Genomic DNA, 12,337 nt, shown 5'->3' with positions numbered 1-12,337 from the left:
GCCAATCCGACGTCATGATCGTGGCTGGAACTCTCACCAACAAGATGGCTCCGGCGATGCGCCGAGTGTACGACCAGATGCCCGAACCACGCTATGTGGTGTCCATGGGTAGTTGCGCCAACGGAGGTGGCTACTATCACTACTCGTACGCGGTGGTGCGCGGTTGCAACCGCATAGTCCCCGTCGACATTTACGTACCAGGCTGCCCGCCCACGGCCGAGGCGCTTCTCTTCGGCCTGATGCAGCTCCAGAAGAAGATCAAGGGTAGTAAGACCCTCCTGCTGAAGGTGAGAAAGTAGCCGATCGGAACTCCCGCTGGCTCAGCTATTGCTGCGTGGTTGGGGTCGTATTGCTAGCGGCTTCAAGCGTCCTACCGGTTGACCAAGTCGTTTAACCTTCTTTCGTTTTACCAATGACGCCGTTGATATCCTCTTGGCCCTCTCGTTGTGACGATCTTCATTATAAAACACTTCTCGTGGAAATGCGGTCGCTGCGACTTGAGCTTCTAATGCTAGCTGAGTATCTAATTGAGTCCACTCGTCTTTCAAAATCGTGATAAAAAGCTGAAGCTGTTCTCCCACACTTGGTGGGCAGCAGACTTTAGCCCAGGTCTCGACTTCTTGCGACGCATTCAAGAGATCATTCAGTGATCCTGTCTGTAGTCGGTTATATAACTCCACCATGGGTTCGTACGCGCTGCGGATCGTGAGTTTCCAAAGGGTATCGAGAGTGTCGTTTTCACGGCAGTCGTGATTCACCGGAGATAAGGCATGGAAGAACGCATTTAGGACCATGAAGTCGCACCTCTCACTCGTGGAGGCCCACTTCATTCTTGCTGGAGTTGGTGGCTGTGCGTCCCTCTCAACGAGAGACTCCTGCGCCTCCAGCCGCAAATCTCTAGCCATAGTGTTCGCTTCGTAAAGGTGATGACCGCAGCACTTGCACTGGCGTGAGACTTCACGTATTTCAGGTCTTATTGCCAAACAACGCTCACACAGGCGGCGATTCCACACACAGTGAAATGATGTAAACGCGCCTCGACGCACTAATACTCCTTGATTGTTCAAGCTCACACCTGATTCAATCTCATCGTCCTTCGAAACGGGGAGATACTCAGCTCGATCTTTTTCACGTAAAATATCCACGGCACGTTGCCGTTGCTGGGGCGAGAAGGTAGTTGATGGCGACAGTCTTACAACGTTCGCGGTGTACATCAGAGCGAGGTATTCGCGCATGAGCATGTGGGCTTCGTACACCTCATGAATTCGTCGTGTTTGCATCAATATGCGCGAGTGAAGCGCGAAGTATTGCGATAACGGGTTGAAGAGTAGCAGCGTCTGCGTAGGAAGTGGCGCGTACAGATCCACGAAGTTCGGAGAGTCTTCGGCCAACCAGTGGTAAATTTGCTTTAGCGGAAGCAACTCGAGCGGAAGACTGTATCGTTGAGCCAAGAAGTAGAGCTGTTTGTCGGGTACTTGCCATGACCAGATATCGCGTCGGATCAGCAGTAAAAATGCCGAGGAAATATCCTGTACTGACCGAGTACAAGGATTCTCGTTGCTCGTCTGAATGGCAGTGCGGACATATTGCAGAACACGGGTGTCAAGCCGATTCATAATTTCGCGCTCTAGCTGCTTGCGTTTCACCACCCGCGCTCGATAGGCAGATAAAAATTGCTCCGCCTTCGCATTTTGCCACGTCAATAGACCTGCTGCTTCACGTGCTGCAATTATCATCCGTCGTTGCCCTTCCTTTTGTACATATCGTAGCCATCCTGACCAAGCAAGTTGAAGTAGAGCGCGAAGCTTTCTTTTGGCCAGTTCTTTTGCGTGAAGCGTCACTCTTTTCCACTGTAGACTCTGTTTTGCCGTCGCTCGAGCCTGTACGTTACGATATAATCGCAAAATCCGTCGGGCAGCACGATCTCGACGAAGGGAAATTCGCTCTTGCTTCGCCCTTTGGATTTGAAACAAACCAGCGATAACTCTTGCACATGCGTCCCATAGCTTCTGATTGCGAATTACCCACGAAGTGTGAATGCGGTCGTAACATAGATCCTTGGACTGTAGCATTCTGCTCAACACTCAACCAGGCCTCGTTAGTACTACGGGATTATACCACGCTACGCTACAGATGGTTTGGTACCGGGTGTAGATATGTTGTTGGCGCTGACGCTCTCGCAAACGCTGCGTTCGACACCGAACGCCTCGGAACAGAGCCTGGATGAGTGTGGCGGCAAAGTGCACCACCGGCTCCTGTTCCCTCAACTCTCGCAGTTCCGTTTCTAGATTCCGTGCAAATTCCTCGAGCTCCGCTATTTCACCTTTGTAATACTCGATCGACTCGACCGCGTCTTCGTGAATGCCAGTGCCATCCACTGCAGCGACGACTGCTTTGTTTACCAGCAGTGTCACCTCTTTTTCCTCTTCCGAGATTTTATCTCGGATGATCTCGATATCGAGGCGAATCTGCTGCAGCTCCTGCTGGATGTTCTCGCACTTCAAGTGATACACCTCACGGTCACTCCTAAGGCGCTCTACCCTTGACACAAGACCCGCAAGATACGATGCAATGTCGATTCTGCGCGTAACATTCAGATTGTTATTTTCCAGAGTGACCTCTACTTGTGGACCAGTAAGGTTCACCTAGTACTCACTTGTGCTTTCGTACGAAGTGACCACGGAAGATGCGTTGTATCATAAGAGCACTCTTTCGGAAACGGGCGATGCCTACGTTGCAATATACAGAACAATTTTGGAACAACCCCCAGGTTAGACGCGCAACAAATGAGCCAGTACTGGTGGGTATCCAGAACCTTGTCGCCTTCGCCACTTCTGTTCCATCCTCAGCTTCGCCACAATCCGCTTCTGTAGCATGTGCCTACCCAACAGGGGAGAGGAACATTTTAAATTGAAGCCTTCTCGTTCGCTCACACAAAACAGTTATATCGTGCTGACCTCCGCCATCGTTTTTGAATTGTTTTGATACGACGGGCCTGTATATCTCTGCGTAGACAATCAATAACACCTGTCACATCACGTTTCAGGTAGTTTTTAATACGATCGTCAACAGTGGACGTCACCTCAGGTAGCGCTCTCGAGGAGAAGGCATCGCACTGTTAGCCCACCATCGACTTTGCGGGTTTTCGTGGCGATGGGAGACGACGACAACAAGTTGCTTCAACGCTTGCTGTATTCGCGACGGTGCCAAGACCTGTCCACGGATGGCAGCCACCAGGCGACGGCATCGCTGCAAGTCCTCGGGCAGCGAGCCCTCGCATACATTTTCGTCGGACATTGGTTGTATAATACTGGTCCAGAAATACAGCAACCGTAAAACGCCAACTACATAACGAGCTTAGTGTGTTTTGTAAGATTCGTTTATCTGCTTGGAGTAGCGCGATACGTTAAACGGCCCCATCTTACTGAAGATGTCCGCATGGAATTCAGGTGCGACGCGCAACGCTACTGCATAGTATTGGGACAGTGGAATGGCTGGTGAAGGTTTGATAAAGCGCAGTGTTGCTGGCTCGGTGACGCGCAAGCTCGCTCGTTACTACGAAGCCGTGGGGTAGACGAGTTGCGGACAAGCAAGAAGCACTTCGATTTCCACGACCTCGAAAATCAGCGAGTCAAGCGCAGGTGCCGTGACGGTGTCGCCCGTAGTGTTCCCGTGTACAAGGTGCTACACTGCCTGCGCAAGCACGGTGGGTGCCGAAAATCGGCTGACCGAGGCCAAGAACATCCTCCGCAGGCTTCAGAGCCAGCTTGTAGGCTTGTCCGAGAGACCTCACCGCCTCAGGCGTTAGCAAACTCAATCTTCATTTCATCCATGCGCTGGATGGTCTCACTTGTGAGAACGATGGGAGCGATGTTGACCGTTGGCTCTTCCCAAACCGAAAAAAAGAGAAAATTGGCAGTACTTGACAGTCGTTGCGGAACGACTAAAGCCTCCGCGAGGTCTCTGACTCGCCGGGTTGCAGTAGAGCAAGTTAGATTTCTTACGAGCTTTAGGTATGTATCCTGCAGGGTGATATTGCTTCAGAAACTTGTAGTGTCATTGACACTGTGTCAACACCTTTACTGGGTTCGCCGCAGCTGAGACAACGTTTCAGACTATGAATGGATGAAGAATCTAGTAAATTGTCAGCAGTCTCAGGTTATTCAACCTATCGATACTAAACATTTTCAATGCTTTCAAGGAAGACGGCAACGAGGACCTCGGAGTGTAACTCAGTCTGCATTTTTCCTGCTTGTGAAGAAATTGGTTGTTGTCCAGCAATCGACAAAATTAATCGACTAACTGCAACATGCCGCTCGTTGAGACCTGTCTTCTGTTCGGGTTCAAGCATCTTGTTGCATTTGTTGCGGAGAATCTCGTTGACAACATCATTCCTGGATTAGGTGGGTTAGCGGGTGAATTCGCGAGCAGCGCCGCCGAGTCTGCCGCTACTCGAAACAAAACTCCGTATTGGGAGATCGGCCGCGCATACTGCAACGAATGTAAAGTTCAAATTACGCGTGGGTGCGTCTCGCACTGTGTCACATGTGGAGATTTTGATCTATGCGCAAACTGCCTGTCAACTCTCATGGCCAACAATGACGACAAATTCCATGCTGCCAACCATTACTGGACACTATACCTGATCTCCAAAACCACTTGCGGATATGCCAATATGGACAACGGCGTTCCTCGTCCATCTGACGACAACACTCAAGACGGCTTGTATCACTGCACGGGGTACTATCTCGAGAGTGCGCAGCGTCACTCTACGGCAATGGATGTTCGTATCCACCAGTGCCAAGTCAGTGTAGGGGGTACTGACTCGATTGGATCATTCATTATCAAAGGTGAACGTCGAGGCAACTACGTCACCTTCAAAAAGAAGTATTGTCTGCATACGATCGAGTATCAAGGACGACTTCTAGGCAGCGGGATGCTTGTCGGGTCTTGGTCTGCTGGTTTCATGGGGTCGAGTCCGTTCGTGCTCATGTTCGAGCGTGCGAATACTTCCACGCGTCTCGTGGACAGCGCGATCTGGGCTGGACACTACAAACAGTTTTTCATGAAGTTCTCGATGTCGGTGAAGCTAGATGTGTATCCTTCCGGACGCATTGAAGGACGCGGAAAAGATTCTGTCGGATCGTTACGATAAAGGGGGGATTTGTTTAGGGCGTCACAAGCGAGTTCATATTCACGAAATATTACGATCGCGGCCACGCGATCTCGTACTCTGGGGTGCAGCAAGGATTGCGTATGTACGGTAAGTACAGCAGCCCTGCGTGTGGAAGCGACGAGTTCGAGTTGTACAGAGCTTAAAGCGCTGAATGCGTGAAATAACCTTTCGACACTTAAAAAGTGTTGTTCGCGGGTTACAGCAAACGGCGAAGAACACTAACGAAAAAGACCCCATCGGTCGAGACGTCCTGCAAAGGTATCGACTTCTGGTTCGGACACGGACGCGAGGTGCTTCTTTCTTCATCGATCCCGCGAGCAGAAGTCCCGTCGCTATAGTATTAAGTGAATACTATCCTTGCACTGAAGTCAATCAAGCACCAGCGATCTTTTACGTATCATACCACCAGAATCTATGCCTTTGAGAGAAGAAATTAATCATGAGCATCGAGCTATGATAGCGACCTGAGTTCGACGCCGTGTTTCACTGAATCGCTTCACCTCTTTGATCTTCGTCTTTAGGTGATCAGGGAGAGTTTGTTCAAGCCGACGCCCGCAGGGATGTCCACAACGACACACTTCTCCAACCAAAGCCACGATTATTCCGAAGAGTTCCTTTTCTTTGCGGAGGAATTGGTGATTCTGGGCGGCGGTCCATGCAGTACAATTCACGTTAAATGACCAACAGTGGGGCACCTCGCGTTGATTCACCAATATAACCGGGCCACTTTGTTTTCAACATGAAGTGTGCATTGCAGGTGATAATGTTGCGTACAATAACCATAAACGCAAACAACATACGAGGGTCAAAGGTTTGCTTACTGTTATTTCCATGGGACCATGAGAAGATCCCTCAATTGCCTGCTTGGGTGGCATATTAAACGGATACACGCTGCTGGTCATAGGGCTCCACCTTACAAGAAAAGCTCGCGCGACGTCAAACTCTCCAGTTCGGATGGAATACTTGATCGTCTCCTCACGTGACCTCGCCGTCCTCCTTCCACTGGGATTGAACTCTGATCGCTTCCATTTAGGCGACTGTTCTCGATGGCCTGCAGGTACTCGGGCTCCAGCTCCGGTTGAGATCCCCCGAACTCCAAGTAGGACGGCAGCGACGAGCGTTCGCTGCCACTGTACTCCGCCAGAAGTTCCGACAGAGAAGGAGGCTTCCGATAGCGACGCTGCGGCTGCTCGTCTTGCGTCACCATACTCGCCGACAGCCCGTTTGTCGCGAATAGCCCCGAGTTGGTAAGGTCTGAGTACGGCTCGACCTCGTTCTGGTGGGTGATGGAGTAGGCGCGGATGAAGGAAGACTCGGAGTCCGATTCAGCCCTGCCCTGTTCGCGCGGGAACTTGTTGGTTAACGATCTCCGCCAGTCGATTTGGGAGGATGAGGTCGACGATTGGCTTTCGCTATCGTCGTCCTCCACGTGCTGCACACCTTCCAAGTGCAGGGGCGACAACAAATCACTCAAGCGAGGCTCGGGGACGTACTCGACGCCTTCGTCGTGCGTTTCCTCGGTCCACTGCTGCAGATCTGCGAACGAGTTCCGTGCGCCGGTTTCGACGTCATCCTTGCGCATCAAGTGCGGGAGGTCAATGAGATCCATGTCACTGAAGGTGTCCGAGTCGGCCACTCCGTACATGGAATTCGGACGCGACACCATGTTGGCGGCTTCTCTACTGTCAACACTGCCGTAGGCTGCGCGAGCTGCACCCGAACGATCCCCAGACGTGTCAGATTTCAGCTGAACGCGAGTGGTGCTGGTCGATTCGCGCTGGAACTGGACAGAAGTTGTGTTTGACTGCGCGCGATCTTGAGCGAATTGGAGCTCGTTCCTGCTGTCTGAATCCTCTGAACTTTCGACCTCCTTGATAGGCAACTTCGGCGCATCTCTTGGCGCAAGAGTGTTCATCTGGAGGGCCTGGAAGGCACTAGATGTCAGGTCGGAGAGGTCTCTGTATTCGTGGGTCTCCTCGCTTGTCTTCTGCTTTGCAGGTAGATTCGATACGTGCGAATCATCTCGAGGTGCAGCCCGGGGTAAGCTTCGGCTGTATTTTGAAGAAGCTGCACGTCGCTGGTGTCTTGGTGGAGGGACGAACTCATCATGACTGAAAACTTGCAGAGGGGAGCCGTAGAATGACGATGGGCGGTCATCACTGACAGCTCGCCGCAACGGAGGCGCGCCTCCTACGTCGTGATGCAAACGACGAGTGTCAGCAATTGTCCCTCGGTTGTAAGGTCCTGAATCGTTGCTGTGGCTGCGCTCAATCTCACGCGCATACACTTCCATCATCTTCGTCAGCGCCGCTTGTCTGGTTTCCTCTGACACCTGCAGCCGAGGGCCCCGTTCTTCTTCATACAAGCGCATGGCTGACATCGCCAAGCGGAAAGCCTCGTTGTTCCGGTCTTCCAGATCGTCGCTTCGGTATCTCCGGCGAGTCGTGAAGGCCCCCGCGATATTTGAATCACTTAATGAAGTGTAGGGTGATTCCAACTCGTTTCCCGTTAATTGACGACGAGCAGGTGGGTCAGAACCAGTTCCGACTCCAGACGAGCGGAATCTTGTCGCCACCGGGCGCTCATACTCAAACAATCGCTCAACACTATCGTATGTGTTCGGAACATCGTTGCTGGCGTGGTGTAGTTGAGAGGAATCGACGTGACCAGCTCCTTTCCCGCTTAGCAACGTTAGACGTGCATTGCGCATGTCGAAATACTGTTGGGTGCGCCTCTGACGCTCAAGTTCGTCTTCTACTCCTCTTCCTTCCTCACCACTGTCGTTCCTGACGCGGTGAGCGGTCTCGCCGCGGTGACGTGGAATGCCCCCATTACCGTAGCGATGGTCTCGCTCGTTAGACCCGACCGATGTTGCACCATGAGATCCCGATCGCGATCGAAAGCCATCCCCAGATAAATCTGACCTAGCTGCCCCACCTCTTCCAGAGCTACCAGATTCATTCGAGCGGAAACTAGTCATCACTTCGGGCCCAATGCGCCCGATGCCGGCTCTTCCTGCGCAATATTCGTCGCCCCATTCCGAGCTCAGCCGAATGGAGTCACCCGACTCGTTTCGCACAATTCCCTTTGGTCGAGGCTGCTGTTCAACTCGATGCTCGCCAAACTCAGTCGATCCTGTAGAGAAGTACTTGGAGGACTGAGGACTTGCGCCAGTAGCGTATTGGTGCAGCTTCTTAGCACGCTCGATATGCTCACGACGCATTTGGTCTTCATACTGCAATTGCTTCCTCATCTGCTCGCTCTTGCTGGGTGGTAAACCTAGTTCATCGTCATTGTCATACTCGTCCTGGGCCTCCCTCTTTCGCCGCTCTTCCCACGGAGCCAGCTCACCACCGAGGGGTGTTTCAACAGGTATTGTCTCGCCTGACGCGCTGTTGGCATCAAGCAGCGACTTGGCAATAGGGTCGAACCGCCGACTCGACTCCTCCTCGGTTTCTTCTTCGGGGATTTCGTCGCTGGTCTTCATCAGCAGCTCCTCAAACTCCCTATTCATACGTTTCGCTTCTTCCATGTCGGCAATTCCGTTCTCGTCCTCGTTCTTCATGTAGAACTCATGCTCTTCAATAGAGAGCTGCCGGCTCTGGAGGAGAGCCACTGAGTCCCCCATCGGAAAGTCATCGTACATATGATGGATATCACTTTCAAGAATCTGTTTGGCGCCAGTGTGCTCATCCGCGATAATTTGTCCGGCAGAGTCCATCACCGGCACACGAACTCCATACACCTCGGACTCGGAGCACTCGACGCATATCCGAACCTTCTTGGGCCCCATCCCTGCATAGTCCAGCAAAAACTCGTTCGCACAGGGGGTGCACACTATCTTGGCGCACTTCCGACAGCGTCGTCGGCGATGGAAAAGTCCAAATTTCGCGTCACAAAGCTGGCAACGGGTCGCGCTGTCCTTCGCCGGCAGCTCCAAGTCTCCGAGCAGCCTCCCGTGCGCCAGCCTCTGCAGCTGGAAGTGTCGGTCCACCTCGGCAATGTTCTTGATCCGGCGCTTCATGACCAGAATCTTCATCCAGTTGGGGGCACTTCCCTTGATGTCCACGTGCAGCGTGTGCACCGCGTCCACGCAGCCCTTTTCCGCCGATTCCGTGAAAATGAACCCGGAGCGGTACAAGCTGCCGCGCACGAGTCCGTGGCTCTTGCTGAGCGGCGGACAGAAGGGCAGTCGGATGGAGTGGATGCTCCTCACCCACCCTCTCCGTTTCGTGTTGGTGTCGATGAACTCGTCGTGACACTCAATGTAGCAGAAGTCCCGGTTCCGAGCGAGTTTGCTGGGGGACTCGACCGCCGTCCACTTGACAGCCACGTAGTGCTTAGGGTTGTCCGGTGTGGGCGTCGCCAGCGTCAGCAGCGTCTTCTGGTCCAGCACGTCCTTCCCCACTGTCTGCGTGAACCCTGAGAGTTTATCGACCGTGTCGAGTTTGAAAAAGTCGGAGATTTCGTCGATCGTCGCGCGGATTCTGCACGAACCGCGCAGATAAGTGAGCGCCTTGGTGTCCTGCTGGGACTTGGCGGAGCTGGAGCTGTCCACGCCCTGGAACACGTCCACGCCGTCCTCGGACGACAAATGTAGCCATTTCATCGGCCCGTCGTCTTGTCTCGAGTAGTACACCACCTCCTTGCACGCGTGCTTGGCCAGGCCCAGCAGGTACTTGTTCTCCTTGCTGCTGAGCTGCGGCACCGAGAAGTAGTCGTCGGGCAGGGGCAGTTTGCCGGGGGTGTAGCCATTTGCAGCCCCGTTGGAGCCAAGTCGCAGGTTGGCGCAGTTGCTCGAGTTGGCCATGGATGAATCCATGTCGTTGCGGCTTGCGCTCCGTCCGGAACGGGACGTGGAGCGCACGGACGGCCGACGCTCCATTTTTCGTCTTGGCTACAGACTCGGCGTTAAATTCAACTTGGCTACCCCGTTTGTTGCCAGACAGGTTAAGTGAAGCGCAAAACTGAAGTTTAGGTGGTGCTAACCCCCCCTCTCTCCTTAACACCTCCCCCCTAAACAGCAAAACGGCGAACATGTCTCCCTCGGTTAGACAAACGGCAACTCGGTTCGAGACGCGCTGTGTTAACACGCACCCCTTGCAATAGAGCCAGTGGCTTGTTGCTGATAGGCAGCACACAGCGGTCGCTGTTGCCGTTGGAGGCGCGGGCGAGCGGACACTGGGCGCGGCTGAGCCGAGCCGGAGTGCGGGGAACCCCTGGGCGTGAGGCGGCGGCGGCGGCGGCCTCGTTCTCCTGCTCGGACGCTCTTCCCGTTGCGTTCTGGCGGCGCCCGGGCGTGCACCATGAAAGAGGCGTCGGGCGGCCCATCCCTGGCCGTGTCAAGCGCGCGGCGCTTCGGGTCCGCGGCCAGCCAATGGGAGAGTTTTGCGCGCATTACAGCCAATCGTGGACGTCTGTTATACCGTTCTAAAAAATTGCTCATCCGTGCACGCGATGGGGCTGCGGACCCATTCTGTGTGGCACAGGGCCCATTTCTGCGCTCATGATGAACGTACGAGTACACGTTACAGTGCTCCTCTTCGTTATGCGCACAGGGACAACGATCGAATTAGAAAGGGATTATTGATGGAATTTGACGACACTGTAGTTTGATCAGTTAGCACAATCCTTGTTAGCAGATATAACAGGGAATGTGAACGAAGAGGTGCGCATAACGGTGGAGAGGTCTGTACACACAGCTCACGAGTACATGTGCATACGCTAAGGATTGTCGCACTCAAAGCGCACAACGGACTGCACTCCATGAAACTTTATCGTCCACGTGTTCGTTTGCCGCGCGCACTTCGTTCGACGAATCGGTCTGTTTCTCGGTGAAATGAATCGGAATTTCTGCTGGGTCGTCTTCCTTTGAAAAGAGCAAAAGGTGGGTTCAACACAGCAGTGTTGTGAGGCGGCATCGTCGTCGGCACAGCCCTGAAGTGAAATCTGGAATCGCTTTCTAAACTGGATTTTACCCAATAATGACGACGCTGTAATCTAGTCACAGCAAGCCATAATGAACTCACGCAAACACGCAGTACTTGTTGTGACGATCGCTCAACATAACGGCACATATTAGCGCAGTGCTTTCTGATGTTTGAAGCCGAACCACATTCACTTTCACAACGGATAAGCGTCTTGGATAGTAAATACAGTACATGTAGCACGAGTACATTACATCCACTCGGCGAATACAGTTCTTGGGTGCTTGCTTTGCTCGGCAAACGAGGAGAGCCCTCGACAGCTTCTGAACGTTCTGTGGTGTGACGGCGCACGCCGTCGAATGCGATGCGGCAAGCGGGACTTCGGCCGACGCAATGCAGACGAGCGCGCTGCTATTGCCCATTTTTGGTGCCCAATTCCGCGTTTCCCGCTGCCTGTAAAAGCTGCCGTCGTCACCAGTGCACTGCACGGATAACTTCACCGGGAAGTCCTTGGCCAGCATTACTCGTCAGGCAGCCTCGCCTGACCTGCGTTGGCGTCACCGCTAACCATCAGGCACAGCCACGGCCGTCGCCGCCAGAGTGAGCGTTCTTCGCCTAGGCCGATGGTCATTCCCATGGACAACTCTTGCGATTTGGCACAGCAGACGACTCATCCTGCCTCTGCTCCGTACAGGCATCCCCGCCTAATTTGCCACTGCATTTCTTGATGTTCCTCGCACAGGAAGTGCAGCTCAAGCTCAAGCCAATTTCTATAGTGTATTGACTTAGCTTATATCTTTAGGATCTACAAGGTCAAATGTCACATTGCGAGAAGATCGTGTATGATGCACTTAACGATATTTCAGTACATCAACGTACACGTGCATCCTGTGCGAATTTGGTAACTTCTCAGTATTCATAAGTACCACTTAGGCAGGGATGCCTGTGCCGTAGTTTTTGCCTGCCTGCATGCATCGCAGTGATCCTGCGCTGCGCAGGGTGCTGTAATGGTCCGGCCACCGCGGGGGTCGCCGCTAACGAGGCCGGCATGCTGATGCACATGCAATCGCGGCCCCGGGTTGCCCCCGGAGTTGGCGCACCTCGCCAAGTCGAATCACCAGTCGAGTCTCTGCGCCAACAACGTGCAGGCTTCGGGGCGTTGTGCGTCGCGAATTGCGTGCGTGCTGCACTGGTCGGCGACACCGAAAGAAAGTTCCGGTGACGCCTCAACGAA

General features: G+C 53.4%; 3 protein-coding genes across 3 annotated transcripts; 1 reads left to right on the top strand and 2 right to left on the bottom strand.

Moving 5' to 3' along the window:
• Window positions 1-14: 14 nt before the first annotated feature.
• On the top strand, window positions 15-416 carry IUM83_03012 (NADH dehydrogenase [ubiquinone] iron-sulfur protein 7, mitochondrial; the record flags this gene model as incomplete). Its single annotated transcript, XM_067926980.1, has 2 exons — window positions 15-287; window positions 357-416. The coding sequence occupies 2 exons, from the start codon at window positions 15-17 to the stop codon at window positions 414-416; spliced, it is 333 nt and encodes a 110-aa protein (XP_067784439.1).
• Window positions 417-6,089: 5,673 nt separating this feature from the next.
• Window positions 6,090-10,061, bottom strand: IUM83_03011 (Arrestin domain-containing protein D; the record flags this gene model as incomplete). Its single annotated transcript, XM_067926979.1, has 2 exons — window positions 6,090-6,886; window positions 8,114-10,061. 2 exons carry the CDS (start codon window positions 10,059-10,061, stop codon window positions 6,090-6,092), a joined length of 2,745 nt encoding a protein of 914 aa, XP_067784214.1.
• Window positions 10,062-10,150: 89 nt separating this feature from the next.
• Window positions 10,151-10,507, bottom strand: IUM83_03010 (uncharacterized protein; the record flags this gene model as incomplete). The annotated part of the gene is made up of 2 exons (XM_067926978.1): window positions 10,151-10,192; window positions 10,274-10,507. 2 exons carry the CDS (start codon window positions 10,505-10,507, stop codon window positions 10,151-10,153), a joined length of 276 nt encoding a protein of 91 aa, XP_067784044.1.
• Between the last annotated feature and the right edge of the window lie 1,830 nt (window positions 10,508-12,337).

The sequence above is a fragment of the Phytophthora cinnamomi genome, assembly GCF_018691715.1.
Source record: "Phytophthora cinnamomi strain GKB4 chromosome Unknown Contig92, whole genome shotgun sequence".
Classification (NCBI taxonomy): Eukaryota; Oomycota; class Peronosporomycetes; order Peronosporales; family Peronosporaceae; genus Phytophthora; species Phytophthora cinnamomi.
Note: the sequence above shows the minus strand (reverse complement) of the source record. Positions and strands in the feature narration are given on the sequence as shown.